We start from the raw sequence: 27548 nt of genomic DNA, 5'->3' as shown, positions 1-27548 counted from the left end.
CTATTATAATAAAACATATAATTAATGTTTGTATTACAAATTGTTATTAGAAATGTTTCATTGTCATTGAATAAATTACTGTAATTGATTCAAGTTATTCTGTTAATATGCACGTATCATTGATATATATTAACATTGATTTATATTCATATCTATCCGTAATAATTTTAAAAAGGTAATATAAAATTATGTTGCAAAATGCATTAAGCAATAAACGTTTTTTTTTATTATTAATTTCATAAATGATACATTTACAGTTAACGAGTATTGTTAAAGTGATTAATTATGATACTTTTTATGTATTGTGTTTTGAATGAGTTCTATCCTTATTTCTATATTTAATCTTTTTTTTTCTATTATGACGATCCTTATTTTTATCATATTTTGCATGGCCATTCATCTTCTTACACATGTATTTGTGCTTGTCACAACTTCGTTTTCTTTTATGTTTGTAAATCTTGTAAATGCTCTCTTCTTTAAAGTCGGCTTTTTTCTTTCTTTTTTTGTCCTTCTTGGAATGGAAATTTTCCGAATCAATATTACTGCTACTACTACTATCGCTATCACTGCTACTATCATTACTACTATTACTACTGCTGCTGCTGCTGCTGCTACTGCTGCTACTGCTGCTGCTGCTGCTGCTGCTGCTGCTGCTGCTGCTACTGCTATTACTGCTATTACTACTATGCTTCTTATTACTGCTTTTTATTTTTTTCAATCTTCTTTTTTCTTTTTTACGTTTTTTCCTTTCTAAAAGCTGTAATTTCCTGTAATTATAAGAGTAAATTTTCCTGTTTAATCATCAGTTTTCGAATATACTTTATCAATAGTAAGAGGATACTACAACATTATGTAGTTGAATTAACTTACAATAATAATTTTTTCTTTTCTTTCTTTGACAGAGATTTTAGAAATAACAATTCTGACTGTTCCTCGTCTTCAGAGACCATAAGATGTTCATGTTCTGGAACTCGTAAATGTTGTTGTGCATCCAATGCAGATCTATAATATAAAAAGCCAATAGCATAAAGCATTCATATACACCAATATTAATTCATTTTTAATATAATTTATTTAACAAAACTTATTTAAATATTATATAACACAACACATATGAAAATAATACATGTATTTACTTTTTCAGAGCTAGACCATCCTCTCGCATTTGTTGCACGAGAGTCATAGTATCTGGTGCAGATGGCGTCTGCGAATTATTTGCCATTACAACACTCATTGCTTGACTGTACAATGGGCATTCCTTATCTAAAAATATTTTTCATTTTATTCTTAGCTGTTGGCAATATCTAATATTCTAATGTAAAAATTGTAACACATCTTAGTACATTTCTTGTTAAAGTTAATGTTGATTAATGAAAAATCATGATGGTTTGCTTAATTTTAGGATAATTAAGGATTATTATATTCTTTATTGAATGGGAGATATTGAAAGATACCAACTAAGAGTTTTGATAAATTCAATATGTGAAGTTGCATTGCAGATAGATTAATTTATTTTTAGTATGTGATCAAAATTTTTTAGAGTCGAAACTAGTTTCATTTGAAATTTTAATAGTAATAAAATTTAATGTGCTTAACACAGTAAGTTTTATTACTATTAACACCCTATATTATGAACTCATCTCTGGCTATTTTTATTATTAGAGTTATATTGTAAAAATATTTTATTAGCAATATTATTATATTTGTTTAAACATATTTGTATCTTACTAGATTAAATTTTAAAATACCTGTATTTATGTGTCCCCATTTATGACATTTGATACATCGTACATTCCTCACTTGTATACCAAAGGGTTGATCTCGAATTTCGCTATCCCCTTTGCAGTAGCTCTCTCTTGGAGCATTGTATTTCCGCTGCCATTCAAACTTGTATTCAGGCTCGTTATCTTCCTTCTCCCGTTCTTTCTTTGCTCCAGGAGGTGGTTCATACATAAAATTGACACTAAGTTTATCTTTACTTTCTTTGCTGAGTAGTGCTCTGAAAAAAACTTTGCATTAGGAACAAAACTGCTCATTACACGATATTTTTGAATTAATTACTTGTTATTATGAAGATCTTGCTCCTTCTCATACTGCACTCGCAGCTCCTCTTGCTTCTTCTTATAAGCCTCTGCTTGTTGTTCCGCCATCCATACCTGATACAACAATATACATTTAACAAAAGGGTATGATTTTCCTTTCCAAATATATGACAAGAGAATTAAAAATATTCTGTTATCATAAAGAGAGGTTAGATCACATTCGTACTCGTTTCAAATTGTCTCGTGACGCCGGATGAAAAAACTTTTTACACATATAATTATTAAATCCCTTTCCCATCTTTAAAAATTTTTCCTCACAATTTCAGATAGCAATTTTATTACAAAAATAACGGCAATCCTCAACATTCAATGCACAACATGAAATTTACAATCATGCACTAGTCTGACCTGACGGGTCTGACTAGTTCCCATCGATCATTACTGGTCATCACTATCATCGACTTTACGAATTTTTTTTCTTAAGTTGCAAGCGCTGATCATGCTTCATTTTAAAAGGCAATTGCAATATAGCGTAGTCCAATCGGATTCGTTAGGTTACTTCGTTTTTTGGCGCAAACATAAACATACGAAATACGATACCTGAACGGAACATGAAATATCCTTTTTAATTTAACGAGGTAAAGCTTGAAAGGTGAGAGGAAAATCCAAAAAAGTAAGAAGGTCAGGGCACTTATTATGGAAATGTTTGGAACGGATTCCAGTCGGAATTAATAGGTGCATTCAGTACTATAACCGCTCACTGAGCGCTCAATAAGTTCTCGTATCTGTTTGGTCTATATTTTTAGATCTAACGGAATATGCCAATCAGATGCAAGAGCTTACTGAGCGCTTAGTGGGCGATTGTAGTACTAAATGCACCCAATAATCTCTTTTTTCAGTGAACACTAGTGTAATTTACATCGTGTACTTGATATATTATACCCCAATATTATACCACTTTAATATATTGTTCTTTAAATACATTACTAAAATAAAATTAACATAATTTAATAGAAAGTTATTAGTTAATATGCGTATTAAGTGGCTTAGTTTGCATCGTACACTTGATACTTTAACTAGTACTAATTAGTTACTAATTAGTTACTAATTAGTAACTTTCTATTGGTCATCTAAAAACCGCGGATACTTTTTAGATAACCCAATATTTAAAGAATGATACAATCCAAATTGTATTGTGTATGTATACTGTACCTAAATTGGTACAGTATACATCATAAAAATTAATTAAATACACATATCTTGTATATGTTTTAACGTATCGCTGAAATTAAGGTCATTCAATAGAAAGTTATTGGATCATCTAAAAAGTATCCGCGGTACTTTGTCACTAGATATATGACCATCAACACACATCTAGTGACAAAAAACCGCGGATACTTTTTAGATGACCCAATATGTATCAAAATAATTAATTAAATACATATATCATGTATATATTTACATAAATTAAGATAAATCAATGGAAAATTACTAGTACATCTATCAAGAGCATGTAAACTAGGCCGTAAACTAGTTTTTTAATTAAATTGTTCTCTAGGGCTACGTCCCAAAACTTCCTCTCCGAAGATTTTACTTTATATGCTATATATAGTATACATTACGTGTACTATATATTCGGAGTAAAATTTTTTTCGGAGAGAAGTTTTGGAACATAGGCCTAGTTTCCACCGAGGTTTAAACCGGATCAGAATGTGAGAACCAACCAATTATAGTCGAGTATTCTCTTGTTACAGTACCAACAAATGACTTGAGGAGAATACTAAATTGTAATTGACCTTTGTTCTTTGTTCTCTGTTTCTTTTATTGTGCAAAGCTTTTTATTACCATGCTACATACGCACCCTTAAAGGTGAAATCACACAGTGCGGAAAAGGGCTGCGGAATAGAGAATGCGTCATTGAAACAACCAATTAGCGCTATTCGGAATAACACAGAAGAACGCTGATTGGTTGCTTCTATGATGCATTCTCTATTTCGCAGTCGTTTTCTGCACTGTGTGATTTCACTCTAAGCGTATGCATAAAGAAAATTATCCAATCACATTTCTCCTATAAAGACTATAAAATGTGATTGGATAATTTTCTTTATGCATACGTTTATGCGGTTATGCAAATTGTGTGGATATATCCTAAAGTCACAGCACAGGCTTTTACATAATGCATAACGCATCATGCACAAGCGAATCAGCTAATCAGAATCTTTCCTTTCTTCCTATTCCATGGAAAAGAAGAATTTCGATTGGTTGATTTCCTTATGCGTTATGCAAGCGTCTGTGCAACGGCCAATACGCGCACAAATAATTTATTGTATTAAAAATTCTAGTAACATTGAACAAAAAAACTGGCATCTAGGGAATAATCGAGTTAATGAAACATCGGTTCAAAAATTTGATTTTTCTCCAAAAAATATTTGATGTCAAAATAATCGAATGTAAATCACTCATCTCTACGGAGGCGCAAGCCATGTAATTAAAGAAGAAGAAGATGTCTCGTATATATCATGGTTTTAAACTGTTCTAAACGCAATTTGATGTAAGTCATTTGACTGAATCGCATGCTGCAGCTGTCTAGCAGAAAATTCTAGATCGAATGATAGTACGTTGATAAAAATCATGAAAATCAATGAGAAGAATATGGTAGCGTTTGCAACCTCTGCAACACCAGTAGATCGTGAAGGTTGGTTGAATAAACGTGGAGAGATAAATCGTGGGTATCACAAGCGATGGTGTGTTCTCAAAGGAAATATATTATTCTATTTTGATCGCCGTGGTGACAGAGAGCCGGTAGGCATGATCGTGCTCGAAGGTTGTACGATTGAATTGGCAGAGGATGAAGAACAGTTTGGCTTTAAGATAGTTTTTCATGGACCAAATAATAGAAGTTATGTTTTAGCTGCAGAGTCCCAGGTAAACAGATGTTCTAATACTATATTTACACTTGTACTTAAAAGTAAATGCATTTTAATGATAGACAGTGGTATCTAGGAATCTATGGAACAATGGATGAAGGCTTTGGCATGTGCCAGTTATGATTATATGAAACTTATGGTGACAGAATTGCAACGTCAGTTGGATTCTGTAGAGGAAGAAACAGCTTCCACGCCGATTCAACAATCTCCTAAAGCTCCACCGAGACAACGACATAATCCGTTCAATAGACCAGACTCTCATCATCGTTCTCAGAGTGTCAGATCGGCGCCTGGTAGGACTGAGAACGTACCTAGGACTAGAATAACTTTTCGTGAGCTTCATACAGCATATGGCAGGCGAATCTTGGCAGATCTGAATGCATGGAGACATGCAAAGAAAAATGCAGAGGCACCACTAATAACTCTCTAATTTTGTATATATTTTGTAGATGATTAAACAAAGTATACTTCCACATTGTACATAATCTAAGAGAATTACTGGTTCAGTCAAGTCAGCTGTACATTAACATGGAGAAAGTAACTCTTGTTATATTGAGTATGTGTGTATGTATGTATGTATGTGTGTAAAGATGTAAAACTAATTTAGACAAAAATAGATTTATTTCATAAAATATAATTCTTACTTATGCAACGTGTTCTCTCTATTCTGTAGAAAATTTTCTAAATTTTTAATTCTTAGTAACATTTGATTGTTAAGATTATTATGATGATTACTATGCTAAGATTATTATGATATATAAAAAATATTGACATAATAGAAAAAAAAATTATAAATAAAATGATAAAAGGAACAATTGCAAGCTGTTGTACATATTTTAAAGAAATTTTTCATATGAGTATCATCTTTTCAATTCTTTTTGTCATAGATGTATGGAAAAGATAAAATGCAGATGTTTCATTTCAAAATATTTATGACTATATATACATACATATGTATGTATATGCATACATACACATCCACGTATATGTGTGTGTGTGTGTGTGTGTGCGTGTATTTGTTATATATTTTATATTATACACATACCATAAATTGAGATGTATTATGTACAATTTAATTAGATGATAAATATGAGTTTGCAAATGTAATGTTTATCAATACTGTGACAAATAAATTATTATGGTTACATAAGTCATCAGGTGCATAAATTACTTAAATTTAAACACGCTTTTTTTTCTCGCGTCTCCAGGAAGATGTCTGGTACCTAACAAAAGACGAGCCTTATCTTCCTCCTGTGGTACAGATTCCTCGGGTGGTCCTCTCGGTTTTATTTGCAATTTTTGTTTAATGGCTTGGCTTAGTATTACACGCCTGGAATCGCTCTTCATGGCCAGAAGCAGATCTAGCCATGTCCATGTCACATTATGATATTCCAGAGTCGGTATGACTAGCGCAAAGTCACGTACATCTTCAAGATTCTTTTCTTTGTTTCCCTGTATGCAAAAATAGTATTAAATTTTTACAAATAATTGGCGAATAAAAGTAACAAACATATAATTTTTTTTTATTTCAAAATTATGTTACCTTGTACGATACTCGAACAGGTACTTCTGGTATTTTAATATATATAAATAATTTGTTCTTGTCTGCTCTTTCCTTCATTTTCTCTACATCGTCTCTCCTCTCGATGGGTACGTAGAAGGATGAATCACGTTGTGGTGCCGGTGCTTCCTCTATGCCTTCCGGATCTCTCTCAGGGAAGCAAAATTTAAGCATTGTATTAAAGAACTTTTTTGTTAAACCTGTGTGAAGAAAAAAGAAATATGATCCAGACATATAATGTGACACATAGATTGTGTCTTTGACACAAGTTATATATTTACTTACCTATCGTAAGAGGCACTACATTGATTTCAAAGTGTTCCTTTACAGAAATCCCTGCTACTGGCGCCTTTTCTCTGCAAAAGACTCGAAGAGCTCTTTGTCGGTCTACAGGCATGTTGCTCTGCAGCTCCGTGGGTACAAGTACTTCCGTATAAATCTGATTCGGTAATAAATTCGTCATCCGAACGTATCCCAGCTCCAGCAAATGTTCCACCGAGTCATCGGTCTTGCTAGTTTTCGTGTAAAGAAAATTTGTCAGAATAAGATCGGCGATACCCAACTGACCGTCCGCATCCGTTAGCCTCCATTGTGCATGTTTAAAACAAATCTCGGCTACCCTGGCTACCGCGGCCGGCTTGTCTTTAAGCGTAGTTGATGCCGTTGCTGGCGCGGTGGTTTCCTTGTAACAACTCAACATGACGTCCAATTCCTCCGCCTTGGCACCAAGTTGTTCCTTACATTCGAATACGCTCGCTTCCAAACGTTCCATCTTGGTCAGTAATTCCGGACTGGACTCGTCGGCCAACGCTTTCTGCACCAAGTACGTCTCGCGTTCCAACCGTCTCAATTTTGCCACCAAACCGCGCACCGTGTTTTGTAATTGTTGTATCGGTCTCTTTTGATCCTCGACAGAATGCAGCTGCAACTGGAATCTCATCCTTTGTAACCTCTCCGAGGCCTCTTTCCGCCTAGGTTCCACATAGAGTAGCAAATTGTTGACTATGTCCAGGATCATCGCATATTGCAACGAATTGGTGCACACATCCAGATCATGATGCATCAAGGTAAACGCGTCGGCCGCGGTTAGATCCTTCCTTTCCCACGGGCTGACTTCTTCTCTAGGCGGAGCTGGCACTTGGTCGACCGAGCCTACATCTAAGGTCTGTCCGTAACCAACATAAAAGAATTCGCACTTGCATCGGGACACTATACGTTGCAATTGATGCTGTGGTCCGCCGCCACCTCCTACTGTCTGACTGACTACACCACCGACACTCTGACCAGATCCCACCAGAGCCGGGACGTCCGGTAGACCGACTATGATAGTAGAATCTTTCTCCTGAAATACAGTGAAATATAGTGAAATACAATTTGCTCTGCGCACAATACCAATATTTACGTTCCGGTACTAACTACGTACTTGAATGTTATCCAATGTCAGCCACATGATATTGTCATCAATGTTGTCGTCGATGTTTGCGCTTACAGTAGCATAGTATTGCATGCATTCTAACGAGCCGACCCAAGTCGTTTTCGGCACGAGAGATCGCTCCTTCCAAACTGGATGATGTACTCTCTGTAGTATTTCCGCTTTGGCTGCTGAGAGAATCACGTATCCCCGGGTTTCGATGCCCTTCAACAGCACTTGACTGTTTACTAGAGCAACTGAAAAGAATTTTGTCTTAGTTGTTAAATCTTTTGTTTTTTTTATAAGGTATTATTGTCCTTGTCTCAAACGAATCTTCGTTTCACACAAATATCATTTGTTAGCATTTACGGATAGAGTTTTCGTACAGAGGACAAGATCTACGTACTCAGCCAGTTTTTATGCAAGACATCGTCTTGGTGACACGCCGCTAATCCCCGCAGTTGCTGTCCTCTAGTTTGCACCGACAGATCGTCGCTGAAAGCCACTGGCTTGTTCGTGGCCTCTGCTATCAATCTCTGCAACATTCCCGCCGCCTCGCCTTGCTGTGGCTTCACGGAGGACGACGGTGTCACGACCTGCGTGGAACTACCTTGTTGATCGACCACGATCGGTCTGCCAGCACGATTTTTGTGCGGATTGAGCATCGAGCTGTTATCCCTGTGGAAACCTTTTAGTGTTGCAGTTGACAGATTCTTTTTCAGTTGCTGCGTCTTGATGAAGGAGTCAAAGAGAGCGAAGGCAACATCTCGATTGGTCTTGGTCCAGGCGCCGCGCAGGTCGTGCACGACCAATCTGTGAATCGGCGTGTCACCACTCACCCCAGCAACCATCGCCTCTCTGCCGTAGCTGACGCGAGCCACGCTCAAGCAATAACACTTCTCGACCGGCTGACGCAGCGATGCGCTCTCTACTTCGTCTTCCTGTAGTGCGCTTTTCAACCAAATCTCGGCGTCGCTCAGTTCGCAATTCATATATATGACGGACCATTCTGCTCGCGGTCGATGAACCAGGCCATCATCAATTGGATGCAATGCAAGATTGTGCTCCGAGCTGCAGGCAACTCGACCACCGGTCACCTCAAAACCTCTTTGCATGGCGAACGACATCCAGTAATTGACGTGAAAACGATGGAAGGCTAAGGTCAACCGAACTTTCCTGTAGTGTCTGCTAAGTTGTTTCTTCCTAGGCCGAATGTTCTTGAACAACGGACCTTTTCTCGTAGGTCTCGTCGCGCCCGACAAAATTAATTTCAGATTCTCGAACCATCTCAACGTGCTGCCATAGAGCAGTGCTGTTGGCGCACTAGTCAACGTAGGTGAGCCAGTTGGCTTGGTCTCCAATGAGAGGCTGACATTCAAGTTCTGAGAACGAAATGCCCTAAACGAATCGTGTTCCTGATTGCTCGAATATTCGGGCAATCGATCCGGGGCGCAGGGTATAGCAGCATGATGATCACGTGGATCACCTAGGCATACCCATGCTAATTTAATGCTCAATCTGACATTAGGCAAATGTAGTAATCGGCAGTCGTCGTATTTACTAGCTGTACGCACATATACATCGAGATCACCCTTAATAATGATCTTTCCTTGCGTCCAATCAAGCTCCAATCCGGTCCATGTGAGCTCCATCTCTTCCGTGGTGTTATATGGATCCAGAGAGCCATGCAACAGTACTGTTAACTGTTTTACGCAGAGTGTCAGTCTACCATGAAGAGCTAATCGCATTTTATCCCAGAACGGCAATGGCGGGCTTGGATCTCTCGATGGATGAAGGATTTTCTCGAAACTGAGATTACACTGTGCTATCACCGGCTCCCAGCATGGACCGAACGCATATCGGAATTTGTCGATGTCCCAATTGAGATCGTGATAATACTTGAGAGATGTCATTCCTCTTTCCACCACTATATCTTCCCATGGCGCGCCGATTTCAATTCTAACAGTCCTCTTCGCTCTCGGTGGTGCTAAAGCTTCCGCTCCGGCTAATCTGCCCCATATATTCAAGTTCTCCACCAGAAGCAGTGGCTGCGGAAAATCGCGAAGTTGAAGCTTCCACTCGGCGCATTTCAGACTGATACCGCGGACCCATACCGCGTTGAACTCCAGACCATCCTCGGGCCAAGGTGTTTCCGAGTCCATTTCTCGGAGTGCTCTCACCGCCTTTTCCGTACCATTTATCGACGGATCGGCTAACGCTAATATCTCTAAATCCAACATAGTCCAGGCGAATAATCGAGTTCTCGCCGGGCCTGCTCGTTGCATTTGTTTCCATCTCTGCACATAGATCTCTGCGTTTTTCTTATTCAAGCTGGCGTATAATTCTTCGACTTTTCCTTGCGGTAGCAATAAGTGTGCGCGGCAAAGTTCCTGTACCTTGGTATCCAACATCGCCTGTCGTTTCAAGCTCTCTTTGTACTCATCCTCCAGTAGCTCGTAATTGTCGCGCAGACGTACCTCAAACGGATCATCGCTAAGCTCGAACGTCCATTCTTTGATTTTGACGATGAAATCGCAGGGCAAGCTCTCTTGTTTAGGTATGCTCGAGGAATGAATTTCTTTCAGCCACTTTCTGATGCTAAGCAATTCATTTTGTATCGCGTTTGTAAACTGATGCTCATACGGAAAGCAAATTTTGATGGAATCGATATTCACTGCCCAGCATTCGTTCCAATCCAATATAAAACCCTCGTTGCTTTGTCTCTCTGCTCGCACTTCTGCGTTATCGGTTATTTTAATCAATTCAAAACCCTCGATCATAATTACATCAGCCATGTCTAAGGTAACTCGAACGTAGGTGAGTCTCCATTCGCCCTGTGACCAACGCAGCTGATCGGACGTCAGTATTAAAAAATGTTTAGTAGAAATATCTATAGAGACGGTGATTCCACCCGTGGCTAGTAAATCTATAACTCGTTTCTTTTTCTGCACTTCTGAAAAAAAAACTGACTGTGAAACTGTGCGTCTCGCGCTACTTGTAAGAGTAATTATACTAAAACATTGACCGCGACTAATTCTTAGCGATACCTTCGATATTACCTTCGATACGAGTCACGCTCATTTCTTTTCTGACAATAGATCTAAAATCTTCAGACTCCACCCAGAATTGCAATAAGCGAAGATGTAAATTAGGACTCCATGCTAAATTAGTCCCATCGAGACTAATGTTCACGGCGTCAGAATTAATCGCAGCTTTGCACTTTCGTATTGCCAGAAATGGATGCGTTAAAGTTTGTGCATGTTGGCACATGATTGGCTCGTTCTTGTTGAGAGTTATCGCACTCATACCTTCCGCTACGCCTACGAATCGCTTTGCGTTTTGTTCCACAGTCGCCACATCCAAACGCATCATTATAGATACTGGAAATAAGTATAACACAAAAAAAGAATTCTTTTTGTGATGGCGTGATATTATTAGTTGAACACTTACGCTCATTTTCTGCGATAAAGAATAGATTGCAGTTTGTTGCTTTAAGATTCAATTGGATAGAATTGCATGATATCGTATCCTTTTTTTCCATTGGTTGTCGATACTTATTGTAACATCTACAATTATTTTTATAATTATTTCACTTGCACGCTATATTTTTCATTTTCAGTATTAATATCGCATACGTAAATTATTTTATTATTACTTGTAAGCTTGCTCAAGAAATTTTGCGAGCTCTAAACTCCATTCTGTTATAAGAGCATCAACTGCAATTCCTATGGCATTGCTACGAGTTGTCGCTAATAATACTCCAATAGAAAGTGGACTGCCCCATTGATGAGAGGTTTCAGAGATATTGTTATTGGCGCCATTCAATGCACAATATAAAGATTCGACGACCAATTCTGTATTTAGATTTTTGGTTTTGTCTATTACAGAAAAAATTGCGAATCGCAAAAATTAACTTAATTAAATTCAATTCATGATTTACTTAAGCAAGAATAAAAAGAGAAAAGTATGACCCACCTGTAGATGAGTTCAGAACAAATTTCATATGTGTCACGCCACAAGATGCTTCTTGTACATCCGGTAATTTTACGTTCAATGAAGAATCATATAGCTCGGTATTTAATGCTATTTCAAAACTCGGTAATCTATCTTTTAATGACATGTTGCTAACAGGCTTTGAAATGTCATTCTCATTACTGTATAGCAACAACTCCCAGTCTCTATGATCATATAGTATTGAAAGATTATTCAGTTGTATATCAACACACAAAATATTCTCCTCCATCTGTAAAAAATACAGCATGAGCGAACATGATTAAAAATTATCATTGTTCTCATGTCATTTACTTTTACATGAATGTGTTGTTGATTCTTACCTTTGTATCGATCGACAGTGAATGTAGAGTTAAAATAGGAACCTTTCCACGGATGCACAAACCATCCAAGCTTACAGTAAAATTCAATCGCGTCCTACTAGCTTGAAACTTTGCATGGACTTGAAGACTTCGTAAGGTACCTTCCAAACCTACCATACTACTGTCCTCTCTACCAGCTATTATCAACAAATTACTGACTTTCAGAGTAAAATCCTACAAATATACAGAGATAGCATGATAAACAATAATATTTGTTACTGTTTATAATAAGAAGACTTACTTTCGGCAAAATAGGTGCTATTCTAGTCATTAAGTTATTATTATTAGAGGAATTATTATGTACATTGCTGCATGTACAAACTGTAGTACTTGGTGAACTTATATCTCTCAAGAACTGAATGAGACCTGCACCGCCAGATCCTTCAGTTTGCGTCACTCCGATACATAATGTCTATAAATGAGATCCCACTTGATTCCTTTTGAAAATTCCTTTCGATAATCAGATTTACTTATTAAAAATCTGTTTACTACCATAAGGCATAAAATAGATTTCATTTATAATTTTAGCGACAACTTTTGTTATAAAAAAAAAACAATCTTTTCCTTTATCAATTTTTTTTAATATTGCAACAAGAGCTCGATGCTATACCTCAACCGAAAGCTCTCCTTGAGCTTTAAATGTGGCTTCTACTGTTCCAGCGAATGTTATTTGAGAGAGACATGCATCAGAAGCATGTCGCAATAGCTTCATAGTTCCACCGACAATAGAAGCAGATGCCAATAGTGTACGTGCACCATGTACAATACTGCCATCTAAACTTAAACTTTCTGCATTCCCATTAGCCAACCAACCATTGCCAAGAGCCAATAGATTAATATTTTCTACATGTACAGCTGTAAACTAAAATGAATTAATAGTTATAAATGTGTGTATATATATAATATATATATATATATAGTTTGAGTTAAATTGTACAATACATAAAAAATATGACTTGTAACTTTAGTATTGCACATGTACCTGGACACATTTTATTATAATTGGAGGTATTTTCTTGTTCCTAAAATCTAATAACTCATTGGACTGCTTTATCTTACACGTCGGACCAACTGGAATATCCTTATTTATTCTGACATCCCTCATAACAACAGCTAACAGTTTTGCTACATCACTACTAAGTAAGCTGCTTCGTATGCTTATTTCTTCAATTTGCTAAAATTAAATATAACTTTCATATCGTATTATATGTACCATATTTATACAGCGACTTGAAAAACTCACCAATGTAAAGCCATTTTTAGTTACATTAACATCACGGAAGATAAAATAAGGTACAGATATATGGCCTACTCGTAAGTGAATTTTATAACGACGTTTCACTATCCATGCTAATAGCCTTGGTACCACTCTGTTGAACAAATAATTGTAATGAACAACTACTTCATTCTAAGATAATATTATTTTTCAATAAATTTCAATACTTACCGAGTAAAGAAACAATAAAGAGTTAAAAAGACTATGCAGAATGCAAATAACCCAGTCATACTTTTAATATATACTTAAAAACAAATTGTTTCCTAACAAAAAATATATTCAACTATCCGATATTATTCTGCAGGCGTAGTTCAATATTTCGTGCTTACATATTATTTATTTTTACAACGTATTAACCAAAAGAATCAGACAGAGTTTTCATTCCATTTCATTAAAAGAATGACATGAAAATTTGAGCAAAACACTTTGGAGCTTAGTCAGTTTGGTGGCACATTTTACAAATTATAGTAATAAACCCAATCGGTAATATAGCAATTCTAAAGACTTCATCGATATTTCAGTCTCATCAAGAGTGCGTTCGAATTCCCCACTTGAGTGTCATCCAACATCCAAAATGTAATGGCTTCTACATACAGAACGCGGAAACGCTTGTCGCGCGACGGAAGTTGGCGCGATAGCAATCAATATCTCGCTTGTTCGGAAGTAATAGATATATAATTTCCACCGTGCTACAAAAGTTGAATTCAATCCAACTTTTGCCGCAGGGAGGAAATAATATTGGGTCATCTAAAAAGTATCCGCGATACTTTGTCACTAGATATATGACCATCAACACACATCTAGTGACAAAAAAACCGCGGATATTTTTTAGATGACCCAATATTACATCATTTCTGGAAGTTTTGCATGATGAGAACGACTTAAGAACATAGAATTATTAGTGCGATAACTTTCGCCGCGCGGCAGACGTTACCGCGTTCTGTGTGCAGGAATCATAAAGATAAATTTTCACGAGCTGCTTAAACCGGCTGTTTCAGCGACGAAAAGGATTACATGATCAAAATAGACACTTGATATTCATCAATATGATCACATGATCCTTTTTGTCGCAGAAACAGCCTGTTTAAGGAGCTCATGAAAATTTACCTTAAAAATCGACTATCACAGTATAAGTACATACTAAAATCACTAGATTTATAAAGTACCGCAAATTCGTATTTTCACGCGAAACGGCTATTTCGAATTTATGCATTTGTATTGCGTACTTTATTTGGGAAAATGAAATCAAGTATGTCAAACCAATGTCTTTTTTTTTTTTTTTTTTTTTTTTTTAGTTGTAATTAGTTTATTTATGAATAAAAGAATGTAAATAATCAATTTGTGTTCTTTAGTTTAATACCCATTTATTTATCTTAGAAGTTTTGTGCATAAAAGTGAAGGATACGTGTAAGTACAGTTCAGGAATAGGAAAGTACACATATGATCATCGCATGAGCTTGAGTATTTTTTTTTTTTTTTTTTTTTTTTTAAGAGATTATTCGGCCGAGACAAACGTATTTTTATTCGTCTTTTAGCACGCCAAATAACTTGTAACCTTTTACGATACTGTTTTTTTTTTTTGCACACAGCAACTTGGCATTAACTTTAACAATACGATACTGATAATAAACTGGAAAAAAATATGAAGAAGTTTTTATTGTGTTAATATCAACATAATGATGATGAATTTGCGCCTACAACCTCGAGATTGACAGTTGAAAATGTTTAGAAAATGTACGGTTAGGTATAGGGGTTAGTACAACTTGCGAATTTGAGATTAGATTTTTTCCATATAGTACTCACTTGGGTCTACCTTCCCCTGGTATTGGTCCCCCCCTCCAGCCCCCCCCTTGGCCTGGGGACTTTTTTTTAGGTGGGGATAGGATCAAAAATGTCGGAATTTGAAAATTTCAAGGATGCTATCTCATAGATCTCGATGGGCCAAACACAAAAGGTGGTATACAATTTTGCCCTAGGATTCACGGTTTCGTAGATAGAGGGCTCTGAAGTCACAAAAAAAATAAAAATGTCGGAATTTCAAAAGTTTCGCATTTTTCCCATATAATAGGCCCTGAGAGAAGACGAAAATGTTCTATACAATTTTGTCGTATCTGTCACCGTTTGGGCTGTGGACTTTTTGTAAAGTTGACAAAACATTAAAAGGGTCGTTTGAGGGGTGCGGGGTCACCGGAGGGGGGTGGTTATGAGGAACAAAGTTGTTCCTCTCGTCGAGATACATCGATACCCCCACCTACGAAAATTAAATTTCTGATTTTTCAAAATTTTGAAATTTTTCAGTCCAACTCAAAAATGAAAGTGTCTCGACAACGTACAGAGCGACGAAATAGGCATGTAAGACAAACTTTAAGAATTTGAATTTTTTTTTTATTGAAAATATTTTTTTTTTTTCTATGTCCCACACCCTCCAAAATGAAGGAAAAATGAGTGTCAAATAAATTCGAACTATAGAAGTCTATAAAATTTGGGTTAGGTCTGGAAAAATAAGGATTTTTTTTTTATTTCCACCATTTATCGATACTTCGGTCAATTCGGGGACCATCGGTTAGATCGGAGTGACTGGCACGGGATCAGGTTAGGTTCCTTCGTGTTGCGAAGGAAGTTTAATTTTTTTTTTTTTTTTTTTTTTTTTTTTATTACGGATTCCAGAAGTACCAGTCCTGATCCATGTTCATCAGTTGGAATTTTTGGAATATCTACTTCCGTTCCGGAAGTCGCCATTTTCTTTTGAACGAAAGGTCCTAGAACTTCAGGGTCTGAGACAATGTTGTTTGGTTTTCAAAGCAGCTTCGAATGCCGTTTGGACTATTCCGTTATCTCTTTTCGTTCAGGCTGTGTACTCTTGAAAGTGGGGTTTTCGGAGAATATTTTCCAAGACCCGTTCAAAAAATAGGAAAAATCGATCAAAATTTGACCATGCCAGACGACTCAGAATGTCGAGAAATGGATTTTGGATCCATGAATTTTGGACAAATTCTTTTTTTTTTTTTTTTTTTTTTTTTTTTTCATAGTTCCCACACATACTGACAAAGGAATGGACACGAGTGACGGAAAACAATCCAAACTGTAAGACATCCAAAATTTGGGGTTTGGGTTTCATCGGAAAGAATTAGGGAACTTTTGGTTACATCCACTAGAAATTAGGTGCCTTTTGGTTACATCCACTAGAAATTAGGGGACCTTTTGCGTAACATCCACTAGACAATTAGGGACTTTTGGTTACACTCCACTAGAAATTAGGGGACTTTGGTTTGGTTTGTGTCCCGAGGAGAAAATTAGGGGGATTTTTTATTTTTGGTAATCCCATTGAAAATTGGGGATTTGGAGAGAGTTAGTTCCACGCGAGACATAGGAGATTTTGGTTACATCCAGAGAAAATTGGGGATGGTTGGTTTACACATTTGAAAAATTGGGGGACCTTTTGGGGGTTAAGGTCGCACATATGTTTCCTAAGTTTTGGTTATGGTCGAGGAAGCTACGGATTTGGTTAGGGTCGGTTGGGAAAAAAGGGTGGCCGGAAGCCCGGGGTCAGGTCTCCGAAGACAACTGCCATGGGCGGTAGGTTGGGCGTTGGGGGTAGTTAGGCGTGCAGAGTCGGTAACGCACACCTTCTTTCCGCTGCTCCTCGGTTGTCGCCCAACCAGTGGCTGTCTCTCTCGCCCACCAAGACACACAACGGGCCCAGGCACGGCGCCGCGCAGTCGACAAACCTGTTTTGAGGACAGGTTAGGTTAAGGTGAGGTTAGGTGAGGTTAGGTTAGGTTAGGTTAGGTTAGGTTAGGTAGGTTAGGTTAGGTTAGGTTAGGTTAGTTAGGTTAGGTTAGGTTAGGTTAGGTTAGGTTAGGTTAAGTTAGGTTAGGTTAGGTTAGGTTAGGTTAGGTTAGGTTAGGTTAGGTTAGGGTTAGGGTTAGGTTAGGTTAGGGTTAGGGTTAGGTTAGGTTAGGTTAGGTTAGGTTAGGTTAGGTTAGGTTAGGTTAGGTTAGGTTAGGTTAGGTTAGGTTAGGTTAGGTTTTAGGTTAGGTTAGGTTAGGTTAGGTTAGGTTAGGTTAGGTGGTTAGGTTAGGTTAGGTTAGGTTAGGTTAGGGTTAGGTTAGGTTAGGTTAGGTTAGGTTAGGGTTTCGGTTTTAGGTTAGGTTAGGTTAGGTTAGTAGGGTTAGGTGTTAGTTTAGAGGTTGGTAGGTTTTAGAGTTTGGTTAGGTCGGGGTGGTTAGGGTTGTGTAGGGGGTTAGGGGGTTGGGTTAGGTTTTAGGTTAGGTTTTAGGTTAGGTTAGGTTAGGGTGTTTGGGTTAGGGTTAAGGTTAGGTTAGGTAGGTTAGGGGTTGGGTAGGGTTAAGGGGTTAGGTTAGTGGTAGGGTTAGGTTAGGTTAGTTAGGTTAGGTTAGGTTAGGGTTAGGTAGGTTAGGGTTTAGGGTTATGGTTTAGGTTAGGTTAGGTTTTAGGGGGTTAGGTTAGCGTTAAGGTTTAGGTTTAGGTTAGGTTTTAGGTTAGGTTAGGTGGTTTAGGTTTGTTAGGTTAGGGTTAGGTTCGGTTAGGTTTAGTTAGGGTGTAGGTTAGGTTTAGGTTAGGTTAGGGTTAGTTAGGGGTTAGTTAGGTTAGGGTTCGGTTTAGGGTTAGTTTAGGTTAGGGGTTATAGGTTAGGTGCTAGGTTTAGGTTAGGGAGGTTGGGTTTAGGTTTTAGGTTTAGGTTAGTTAGGTTTAGGTTTAGCGTTGGTTAGGTAGGTAGGTTAGTTGTTAGGTTAGGTTAGGTTAGGTTAGGTTAGGTTAGGTTTAGGTTAGGTTGAGGTTAGGTTAGGTTAGGTTAGGTTAGGTTAGGTTAGGGTTAGGTTAGTTAGGTTAGTTAGGGTAGGTTAGGTTAGGTTAGGTTAGGTTAGGTAGGTTAGGTTAGGTTAGGTTAGGTTTAGTTAGGTAGGTTAGGTTAGGTAGGTTAGGTTAGGTTAGGTTAGGTTAGGTTAGTTAGGTTAGGTTAGGTTAGGTTAGGTTAGGTTATGTTAGGTTAGGTTAGGTTAGGTAGTAGTTAGGTTAGGTTAGGTTAGGTTAGGTTAGGTTAGGTTAGTTAGGTTAGGTTAGGTTAGGTTAGGTTAGGTTAGGTTAGGTTAGGTTAGGTTAGGTTAGGTTAGGTTAGGTTAGGTTAGGTTAGGTTAGGTTAGGTTAGGTTAGGTTAGGTTTGGGTAGGGTAGGTTAGGTTAGGTTCGGTTAGGTTAGGTTAGGTTAGGTTAGCCAACGGTGACGAATCCCCAATTGTATATACATTTTCGTCTTCTCTCGGCCTTTATAGGGAAATGCGAACCTTTGAATTCCGACTTTTTATTTTTGTGACTTCAGAGCCCTCTATCTCTACGAAACCGTGCATCCTAGGGCAACATTGGTATACCCACCTATTTTGTGTTTTGGCTCCCGAGATCTATTAGATTATCATTCCTTGAATTTTTCAAAATGCCGACATTTTTTGATCCTATCCCCACCTAAACACAAGTCCCCAGCCAATGGTGGCTGGATGGGGGCAATACCAGGGGAAGGTAGACCCAAGTGAGTACTATATGGAAAAAATCTAATCTCAAATTCGCAAGTTGTACTAACCCCTATACCTAACCTGATCCCGTGCCAGTCAGTCCGATCTAACCGATGGTCCCCGAACTGACCGAAGTATCGATAAATGGTGGAAATAAAAAAAAAAAAAAAAAATCCCCATTTTTCCAGACCTAACCCAAATTTTATAGACTTCTATAGATCGGATTTATTTGACACTCATTTTTCCTTCATTTTGGAGGGTGTGGGACATAGAAAAAAAAAAAAAATTTTCAAAAAAAAAATTCAAATTCTTAAAGTTTGTCCTACATGCCTATTTCGTCGCTCTGTACGTTGTCGAGACACTTTCATTTTTGAGTTGGACTGAAAAATTTCAAAATTTTGAAAAATCAGAAATTTAATTTTCGTAGGTGGGGGTATCGATGTATCTCGACGAGAGGAACAACTTTGTACCTCATAACCACCCCCCTCCGGTGACCCCCCACCCCTCAAACGACCCTTTTAATGTTTTGTCAACTTTACAAAAAGTCCACAGCCCAAACGGTGACAGATACGACAAAATTGTATAGAACATTTTCGTCTTCTCTCAGGGCCTATTATATGGGAAAAATGCGAAACTTTTGAAATTCCGACATTTTTATTTTTTTTGTGACTTCAGAGCCCTCTATCTACGAAACCGTGAATCCTAGGGCAAAATTGTATACCACCTTTTGTGTTTGGCTCATCGAGATCTATGAGATAGCATCCTTGAAATTTTCAAATTCCGACATTTTTGATCCTATCCCCACCTAAAAAAAAGTCCCCAGGCCAAGGGGGGGGCTGGAGGGGGGGACCAATACCAGGGGAAGGTAGACCCAAGTGAGTACTATATGGAAAAAATCTAATCTCAAATTCGCAAGTTGTACTAACCCCTATACCTAACCTAACCTAACCTAACCTAACCCAACCCAACCTAACCCTTTGGAGTTGTCTTCGAAGACCTGACCCCGTGCCAGTCACTTCACCGACCTAACCAAATCCGTAGTTCTCGACCTAACCAAAACTTAGTAAAATAGTAGAACTAACCAAAAGTCCCCAATTTTCAAATGGATGTAACCAAAAATCCCCTATTTTCTAGTGGAATTAACAAAAAGTCCCCAATTTTCTAGTGGATGTAACCAAAAGTCCCCAATCTTCTAGTGGATGTATCCAAAAGCCCTAATTTCTGGTAGATGTTTCCAAAAGTCCCCAAATTTCTAGTGGATGTTACCAAAAGTCCCCTAATTTCTAGTGGATGTAACAAAAAGTACCCTAATTTCTAGTGGATGTAACCAAAAGTCCCTAATTCTTTCCGATATAACCCAAACTCCCCAAATTTTGATGTCTGCAGTTTGAATTTTTTCGTCACTGTCATTCTTTGTCAGTATGTGTGGAACTTAGGAAAAAAAAAAAAAAAAAAAAAAAAAATTTTCAAATTTTCCAAAAATTTGTCCAAAATTCATGGGTCCAAAATCCATTTCTCGACATTCTGAATCGTCTGGCATGGTCAAATTTTGATCGATTTTTCTTATTTTTTGAACGGGAGTTAGAAAATATTCGCCGAGAACACTGCTTCCAAGAGTACACAGCCTGAACGAAAAGAGATACCGGAATGGTCCAAACGGCACTCAAAGCGGCTTTTTAAACCGAACAACATTGCCTCAGACTCCAAAGCTCTAGGACCTTTCGTTCAAAAGTAAATGGCGACTTCCGGAACGGAAGTAGATATTCCAAAAATTCCAATTGATGAGCATGGATCATGACTGGTACTTCTGGAATCCGTAAAAAAAAAAAAAAAAAATTAAAATTCCTTCGCAACACGGTAACCCTGACCCCGTGCCAGTCACTCCGATCTAATCGACACCCGATGGTCCCCGAACAGACCGAAATATCGATAAATGGTGGAAATAAAAAAAATCCCCATTTTTCCAGACCTAACCCAAACTTTATAGACTTCTATAGTACGGATTTATTAGACACTCTCATTTTTCCTTCATTTTGGAGGGTGTGGGACTTAGAAGAAAAAAAAAATTTGAAAAAAAATTTAAAAAAAAAAATAAATTCAAATTCTTAAAGTTGGTCCTACATGCCTATTTCGTCTCTGTACGTCGTCTAGACACTTTTTCATTTTTGAGTGGGACTGAAAAATTTCAAAATTTTCAAAAACCAGAAATTTAATTTTCGTGGGTGGGGGTATCGATGTATCTCAACGAGAGGAACAACTTTGTTCCTCATAACCACCCCCCTCCGGTGACCCTCGACCCCTCAAACGATTCTTTTAATGTTTTGTCAACTTTACAAAAAGTCCACAGCCCAAACGGTGACAGATACGACAAAATTGTATTGACCATTTTCGTCTTCTCTCGGGGCCTATTATATGGGAAAAATGCGAAATATTTGAAATTCCGACTTTTTTTTGTGACTTCAGAGCCCTCTATCTAGAAACCATGAACCCTAGGCCAAAAATGTATTCCACCTTTTGTATTTGGCCCATCGAGATTTATAAGATAGCATCTTTGAAATTTTTAATTTCCGACATTTTTTACTCTATTCCCAGCAAAAAAAAAAAAAATGTCCCCTGGCCATGGAGGGGCGGGAGAGTGGGTCTTACCAGAGGAATGTAGACCCAAGTGAGTACTATATGGAAAAAAATCTAATCTGAAACTCGCAAGTTGTACTAACTTCTATACCTAGCAACGCAATATCGTTATCCGAGCCGTCTTTCGCACGCAATCACGTCTCTATTTTTGTAATCTATATTTGTTAAATAATTAGTCAGATTTTTATTAAACCGCTTTATGGCATAAGAATCAGAATCAGCGAGTAGCATTCATTTGCAACCTAACGATTTCTCGCCAATTGTCCTTCGCCGTTAGTTGGTAATCGCCAGCGCCCAGATACGCTCGGCGCCATATTGGTCACAGCAGCCGCACCAATAGCCACACACTGTAGAAAACTATGTTCTCAATGCTTCACTAGCATAGCGAGTGGAGGAAGCTAGGGATTTTGTAGGTGGTGAGTTGCCTACAAGCAGCGTTAAAAAAAAAAAGGTACTTGAAAAAAGGAAGAAAGATTAGAGCATGGCGCTCGTTCTGTACGGTCATATACAGGGTTGGCCATATTCGACGGAAAGATGTTTTTTTTTCAACCATGGGAAATGTCGTTACTCGATCTAACAATCTTTGTCAAAAGTTACAGCGTTGCCAGATCTTTCTGTCGAATATGGCCAACCCTGTATATACGTGCTTCTGTAATAAATTCATCGTTACTAATTCCAAGCAAAGTGATCGATCTTTACACCTTCCGTCACGTCAAGAATGGGCTTGTCTTGAAAGGCAGACTCGTCAATCGAGTCTCGTATGCCCACAATACCATGCTGAATTCCCCTTCTATGTATAATTTTTATTCCCTTGTTCTTGAATGGTCCGAATACATGAATCAAATCAAGTCACACTGTCGCGATAAGATATTGTATGTGCTATTAAATAAACGAAAAGTTGTTATTTACAAATCCGAATTTCCTCCAATATCTTTACTCATTATATGTAGCAATCCGCTACAAAACATATATCTATCTCACTTCAAGTTTCAAAAGTGTACACTAATTCAGCCACAGAAAACAGACCTTAGATTTCCATATATCGATAGTACATCGATCACAGTACGCGAACTCTTCTGATTCGCTCAAATATTATCCTAACTAAAATGGCGGCTGATCAATTATGGCCACGAATTTTCCTCGATGCCCATTCCAGTGTATTTATAGTTCAATGACTCATATTATAGTGCCTTAAGGCTTAAACACAACAGGCATAGATAATAAGCACAGGCAACAGGAAATAACGAGCTATCCAATCAGAACTCTGGGATATGATATCGTGTCACATCAGCGGTACTTATAAAACTTGTCCAGGAATGTCCCTGGCCAAATTACAAATTTTTCCTTACTTCAATAACCGACGGGGCATTAGAACTGCAGGGACCGCCCCTGATATCTTCTCCCCACCTCACGCGCCCTACCAGCATGCAGGGGCACCTTTTTCCTGAAAGCGTTTGGGTTCTAAAAACGGGACTTGCTCTCTCTCGCGAGCAGCGAGTGTTTTAAGGAGTTAGTTCAAAACCTCCCGGGGTCAGGTCTGGTCGAAGAGAAATGGTCTCTTCCAGAGTATCGTGATTTCTAGTTTAATTCCTAAATTCTACTCGCGTGAGCAATCCAATCTAATTATAGATACATCTTATTTAACCTTCCTAGTTAACCGCATCTAATTATTAGTTATAACATAAGTCTGGATATGTGTGTAGCAACTGCAGAAGTTATAAAATACACTAATTACTTTTGAGCAATTATAAGTACGTATATATAATAATATCTGACGAAACCTCTCCTTTTACAATAAACGCCGCCGCGCGTATACGTTTATCGTTGAACTTGGAGATCGTGTGTGTGAACGAGCGGAATCAGCACCGGCCAATCATCGAGCACCTACAAGGAGCCTGACCAACCGGAGTCCAGACTGAGCCGCGTGTCCCGCACCACGGACCGAACCACCAGCAAGATTCATGAAGGGATTACCGTAGGTTTCTTCTTAACCAAAAGGACGCGCAACTCTCGATTTGTTACCCACCATTGGTCCCCGGTTTGTCCAGGTATCAATTACCAACGATTGGACCTTGGGACGTAACAATCGAACTTACACACCAAAACTCTGATTGGACGGCTCGTTATTCCCTGTTGCCTGTGCCTGTTGTGTTTAAGCTTTTATTAAAACATGTAACCGCAAAATACTTGTGGGAATATGTGACTCAATGGATAAGTCAGAGTTCTCTTGACAAGCCCACGCTTGTCGTGTGATGTGATAAAGAAAATAATAATCGAGACTTAATTTGTAACTATAAATATAATATTTATTTCACGAGTACAATTTTATATGACCGTACAGGACGAACACCTCTATTGATCTGTTAATATAATATTTCTTTTTTTATTATTTTTTTACGCTGCTAGGCAACTCGTTACCAACACAATCTTTAAGCTTACTACGCTCGCTGCGCTAGTGAGGCATTAAGAATTCCTCACATACTCCCCCCCCCCCCCGAGTGACAACGAATCCGGCACTTAGGTCTACCTTATAAAATATGTACAACGTGTCATAGAATATCTTAAAAGTATCTGACAAAAATTAATTACATTTTTGGAAGATCTATTACAATTATAAGGCGAAAGTCACCTTCCTCTTCGGGCGCGCATACGTTCTCAAAGTTGGTCGCTCGTTGCTAGACGAATTAGCTGTTTGCCCTGTTTCTAGAATCGCACTACACAAATTATCGCGTATGCCATACGCTGGCTTCAAATTCTCGACTGATACACTGCGCTGTGCACATTAACTTCAATATCGAAAACTCGATCCGAAACACGATTTATAATCTTGTGAGGGCCGGTGTAAGGACGGTCTAATGCTCTCTTGGTACCGCCCACCCGTAGAAAAACATGGGAACAAGAATATAAATTTTTAAATACGAATGCGCGTTTCTTGTGCTTATGCTCTATTGAGATTGGTTTAACTTTGCGCATATGCTCGCGGAATTCCTCTATGAAAATTTGCGGACTAGGAGTGAAGTCGTCCGGCAGTATAAATTCTCCGGGGACGCGTAGTGTCGTTCCATAGACAAATTCCGCAGGCGATGCGCCGATGTCAAGGCGGACATGAGTACGCAGACCTAATAATACGGTCGAAAGTACTCGTGACCAACCTTCATTAGCATGACACATAATAGCAGCTTTTAAGCTTCTATGCCACCGCTCAATCATACCGTTCGAAGCGGGATGATACGCCGTGGTACGAATTTGTTGACAGCCGATCAGCTGAAGAAGTGCCGTAAACAGTTGCGCTTCAAATTGAGTACCTTGATCAGTAGTTATTGTTTTGGGTGCTTCAAAATTTGCTACCCAGTTGTCATAAAACGCGCGTGCCACTGTAATGGCTTCAATATCTTTCATAGGTATTGCTACTGGCCAACGCGAAAATCTATCAATCATCGTCACACAATATCTGTACCCGTCCGACTCAGGCAAGGGACCTATTAAATCCATATGAACGTGCTCGAAACGCCCGTCGGGTGCGACAAATTTTTCAGGATGTAATTGAACGTGTCTAGATATTTTTGACTGCTGACAGTCAAGACAATTCTTACACCATTTTGTAATATCGCGATGCATGTTGGGCCACAACATATCGTTGACGAATTACCCGATCCGTGACTTTAGGGCCCGGATGAGCCGCGTCATGGAATAAATGAAAAACACGATCTCGTAAAAATGCCGGTATATAGGGACGGATTGCCTCGCCAGTCATTTCGCAGTACAGTGTAGTATGCGTCGGCCCCCATTGAATTCGCTTCATAGAAAGCGGAAAATCAGGAGATTCGCGAATAGACCGTAGTTCCTTGTCTTGTTCTTGTTTCTGTGCAAGCTCATTAAGTTCGATCTCGACAGGTAAACGAATGGCTTCGATGCGGGAAAGGGAATTCGCCACAATATTATCTTTACCCGATAGGTATTCGATACGCGTAGTGAACTGCGAGATGAACGAAAGTTGCCTCTGTTGCCGAGGTGATGCTTTTTCGGAAAGTTGCATAAACGCGTAGATGAGAGGCTTGTGATCGGTCACAATTTTGAAATTTCGCCCCTCGAGGAAATATCGAAAATATTTGATTGCCTCGGCGATCGCCGTAAGCTCCCGATCGTATGCGCTGTAGTTCTCTTGTGCCGAATTTAATTTGCGCGAAAAGAATGCGAGCGGTTTCCACAAATCGTCTAAACGTTGTTCGAGGGCGGCCCCGATGGCGAAATCTCTGACGCGTCACAAACGAGGCGCGTCTCGGCTGCGTCGGAGGGGTGAGAGAGTATAGTCGCGTTGGCCAGACTCTCCTTGCACTCATTGAACGCTTCTTCAGCCACCGGCGTCCATATGATTGGCCGTTTGTCATTTTTTTTTGCGTGAATCGCGAAGGTACTCATTCAATGGTGCCTGAACGATAGCTGCATTATGTAGTAATTTACGATAGAAATTGACAAGCCCAAGAAAACGACGCAATTTGACTATAGTGTTAGGCCTTGGAAACTCGCGAATAGCCTGAATTTTATCGAGTGTTGGTTTACACCCTTCGCTGTTAATCGTAAATCCGAGGAATTCTAATTCCTGCTTGCCGAACTCGCATTTATTTACATTGAGTCGTAAATAAAATTTTTTTAATCGCTGTAACACTATGTGTAAATGAGTTTCGTGCTCTTCAAGAGAGACGTCGACGCTATGAGTATGTCGTCGATGAATGCAAACACAAATTCCAGATCGCCTAGAGCGCGGAAGATTTGACGCTGAAATGTTTGACTCGCGTTTCTAAGACCGAATGTCATGAATTTATATTCGAACAACCCGAAAGGCGTAATGACAACCGTTTTCGGAATATCTTCCGGCGCCACTGGAATTTGATTGTATGCCTGATACAGATCTAGCTTAGAAAAAATGACTTTCTCACGCAAATTGGAGGAGCAATCGTGCAAATGCGGTACGGGAAATTTATCCGGCACGGTAATTGCGTTAAGACGACGGTAATCGCCGCAGATCCTCCATGATCCGTCTTTTTTCGGTACCATGTGAATGGGACTTGCCCATGGACTACTGGACGGACGGCAAATACCGGCTTTGACTAGCCGTTGAAATTCAGCCTTTGCCACTTTTAATTTTTCCGGACTTAACCGCCTAGGGCGCTCAGCAACCGGCGGGCCCGTGGTAATGATATGATGACGAACATCGCTACTGCAATTCGGAGTTACCTGTTCGAAACCGATGACCTCCGGAAATTCAGATAAGATACTCGCGAATTTCGTACTGGGTTTGATTGTGCTAATGGTAAGCTGTGGTACCGATTTAATAATGCCTGACACGTACACATTATTTTGTGAATCGATGAGTCTACGACTTTTAAGGTCCGGAAGGAGACCATAATGTGCAATCAGGTCGGCCCCAATAATCGGGTACGGAACTGATGCTACGCAGAAATTCCATGTGATCGGGCGTATCCCTAAATGTAGCGTTCGGAACGACTCCCCATATGTATCTTCCTATACACGTATTGTTTGCCGCGTAAAGTTTGAAATTGGTCGGAGTTTTGTTCTTCGCGTAAGTGCTGGGAAGCAACGAAATTTCCGCCCCCGTATCTACAAGGAATAACTCTCCGGTGACTCGATCGCGGATGTGGAGACGGACAGAAGAATCGACGCCTGCCATACCTGTCTCCTCGGTGGCAGGCGATTCTATTCCCCCGCCTTTTCGTCCGTTAAAATATTGGGCTTTGGCCAAGGGCACGGGAATTTTTCAGTTTCCCTTACAGACTCG

At 38.9% G+C, this 27548-nt stretch overlaps 3 protein-coding genes and 1 long non-coding RNA gene across 4 annotated transcripts; 1 reads left to right on the top strand and 3 right to left on the bottom strand.

Moving 5' to 3' along the window:
* Window positions 1-203: 203 nt before the first annotated feature.
* On the bottom strand, window positions 204-2492 carry LOC105154366 (corepressor of RBPJ and splicing regulator). The gene is made up of 6 exons (XM_011069846.2): window positions 2269-2492; window positions 2062-2156; window positions 1749-1999; window positions 1137-1263; window positions 871-1002; window positions 204-767 (listed from the first exon to the last, which is right to left on the bottom strand). Exons 1-6 carry the CDS (start codon window positions 2338-2340, stop codon window positions 296-298), a joined length of 1149 nt encoding a protein of 382 aa, XP_011068148.2. The 5' UTR covers window positions 2341-2492; the 3' UTR covers window positions 204-295.
* A 1889-nt stretch (window positions 2493-4381) lies between these two features.
* Window positions 4382-5621, top strand: LOC105154365 (Inositol phosphatase interacting protein). Its single transcript, XM_011069845.2, has 2 exons — window positions 4382-4967; window positions 5046-5621. Exons 1-2 carry the CDS (start codon window positions 4674-4676, stop codon window positions 5397-5399), a joined length of 648 nt encoding a protein of 215 aa, XP_011068147.1. The 5' UTR covers window positions 4382-4673; the 3' UTR covers window positions 5400-5621.
* On the bottom strand, window positions 5389-14098 carry hob (bridge-like lipid transfer protein family member hobbit). Its single transcript, XM_011069843.2, has 15 exons — window positions 13762-14098; window positions 13558-13684; window positions 13297-13488; window positions 12925-13176; window positions 12556-12726; window positions 12276-12488; window positions 11917-12184; window positions 11597-11819; window positions 11392-11507; window positions 11001-11321; window positions 8348-10894; window positions 7954-8198; window positions 6816-7872; window positions 6513-6730; window positions 5389-6421 (listed from the first exon to the last, which is right to left on the bottom strand). The coding sequence occupies exons 1-15, from the start codon at window positions 13818-13820 to the stop codon at window positions 6137-6139; spliced, it is 6294 nt and encodes a 2097-aa protein (XP_011068145.1). The 5' UTR covers window positions 13821-14098; the 3' UTR covers window positions 5389-6136.
* A 5670-nt stretch (window positions 14099-19768) lies between these two features.
* On the bottom strand, window positions 19769-20519 carry LOC147907959 (uncharacterized). The gene is made up of 2 exons (XR_015546715.1): window positions 20092-20519; window positions 19769-20056 (listed from the first exon to the last, which is right to left on the bottom strand). It is a non-coding gene; the product is annotated as an uncharacterized LOC147907959 (long non-coding RNA).
* Window positions 20520-27548: the final 7029 nt, after the last annotated feature.

Source organism: Acromyrmex echinatior, chromosome 11 (assembly GCF_024713525.1).
Source record: "Acromyrmex echinatior isolate Ae372 chromosome 11, ASM2471352v2, whole genome shotgun sequence".
Classification (NCBI taxonomy): Eukaryota; Metazoa; Arthropoda; class Insecta; order Hymenoptera; family Formicidae; genus Acromyrmex; species Acromyrmex echinatior.
The sequence above is the reverse complement of the archived record's forward strand: the minus strand, read 5'-3'. Positions and strand labels throughout refer to the sequence as shown.

Excerpts from the sequence above, each read along its gene's own strand:
- LOC105154366 (XM_011069846.2), bottom strand. The coding sequence starts at position 2,340 with ATGGGAAAGGGATTTAATAATTATATGTGTAAAAAGTTTTTTCATCCG. Across the intron at positions 2,157-2,268 it reads CACGAGACAATTTGAAACGA|GTATGGATGGCGGAACAACA; the intron begins GTACGAATGTGA and ends TTGTTGTATCAG. Across the intron at positions 1,003-1,136 it reads GATGGTCTAGCTCTGAAAAA|ATCTGCATTGGATGCACAAC; the intron begins GTAAATACATGT and ends TTTATATTATAG.
- LOC105154365 (XM_011069845.2), top strand. The coding sequence starts at position 4,674 with ATGAAAATCAATGAGAAGAATATGGTAGCGTTTGCAACCTCTGCAACA. Across the intron at positions 4,968-5,045 it reads TTTTAGCTGCAGAGTCCCAG|GAATCTATGGAACAATGGAT; the intron begins GTAAACAGATGT and ends AGTGGTATCTAG.
- hob (XM_011069843.2), bottom strand. The coding sequence starts at position 13,820 with ATGACTGGGTTATTTGCATTCTGCATAGTCTTTTTAACTCTTTATTGT. Across the intron at positions 11,322-11,391 it reads CTTTATCGCAGAAAATGAGC|TATCTATAATGATGCGTTTG; the intron begins GTAAGTGTTCAA and ends ACTTATTTCCAG. Across the intron at positions 7,873-7,953 it reads TGACATTGGATAACATTCAA|GAGAAAGATTCTACTATCAT; the intron begins GTACGTAGTTAG and ends ACTGTATTTCAG.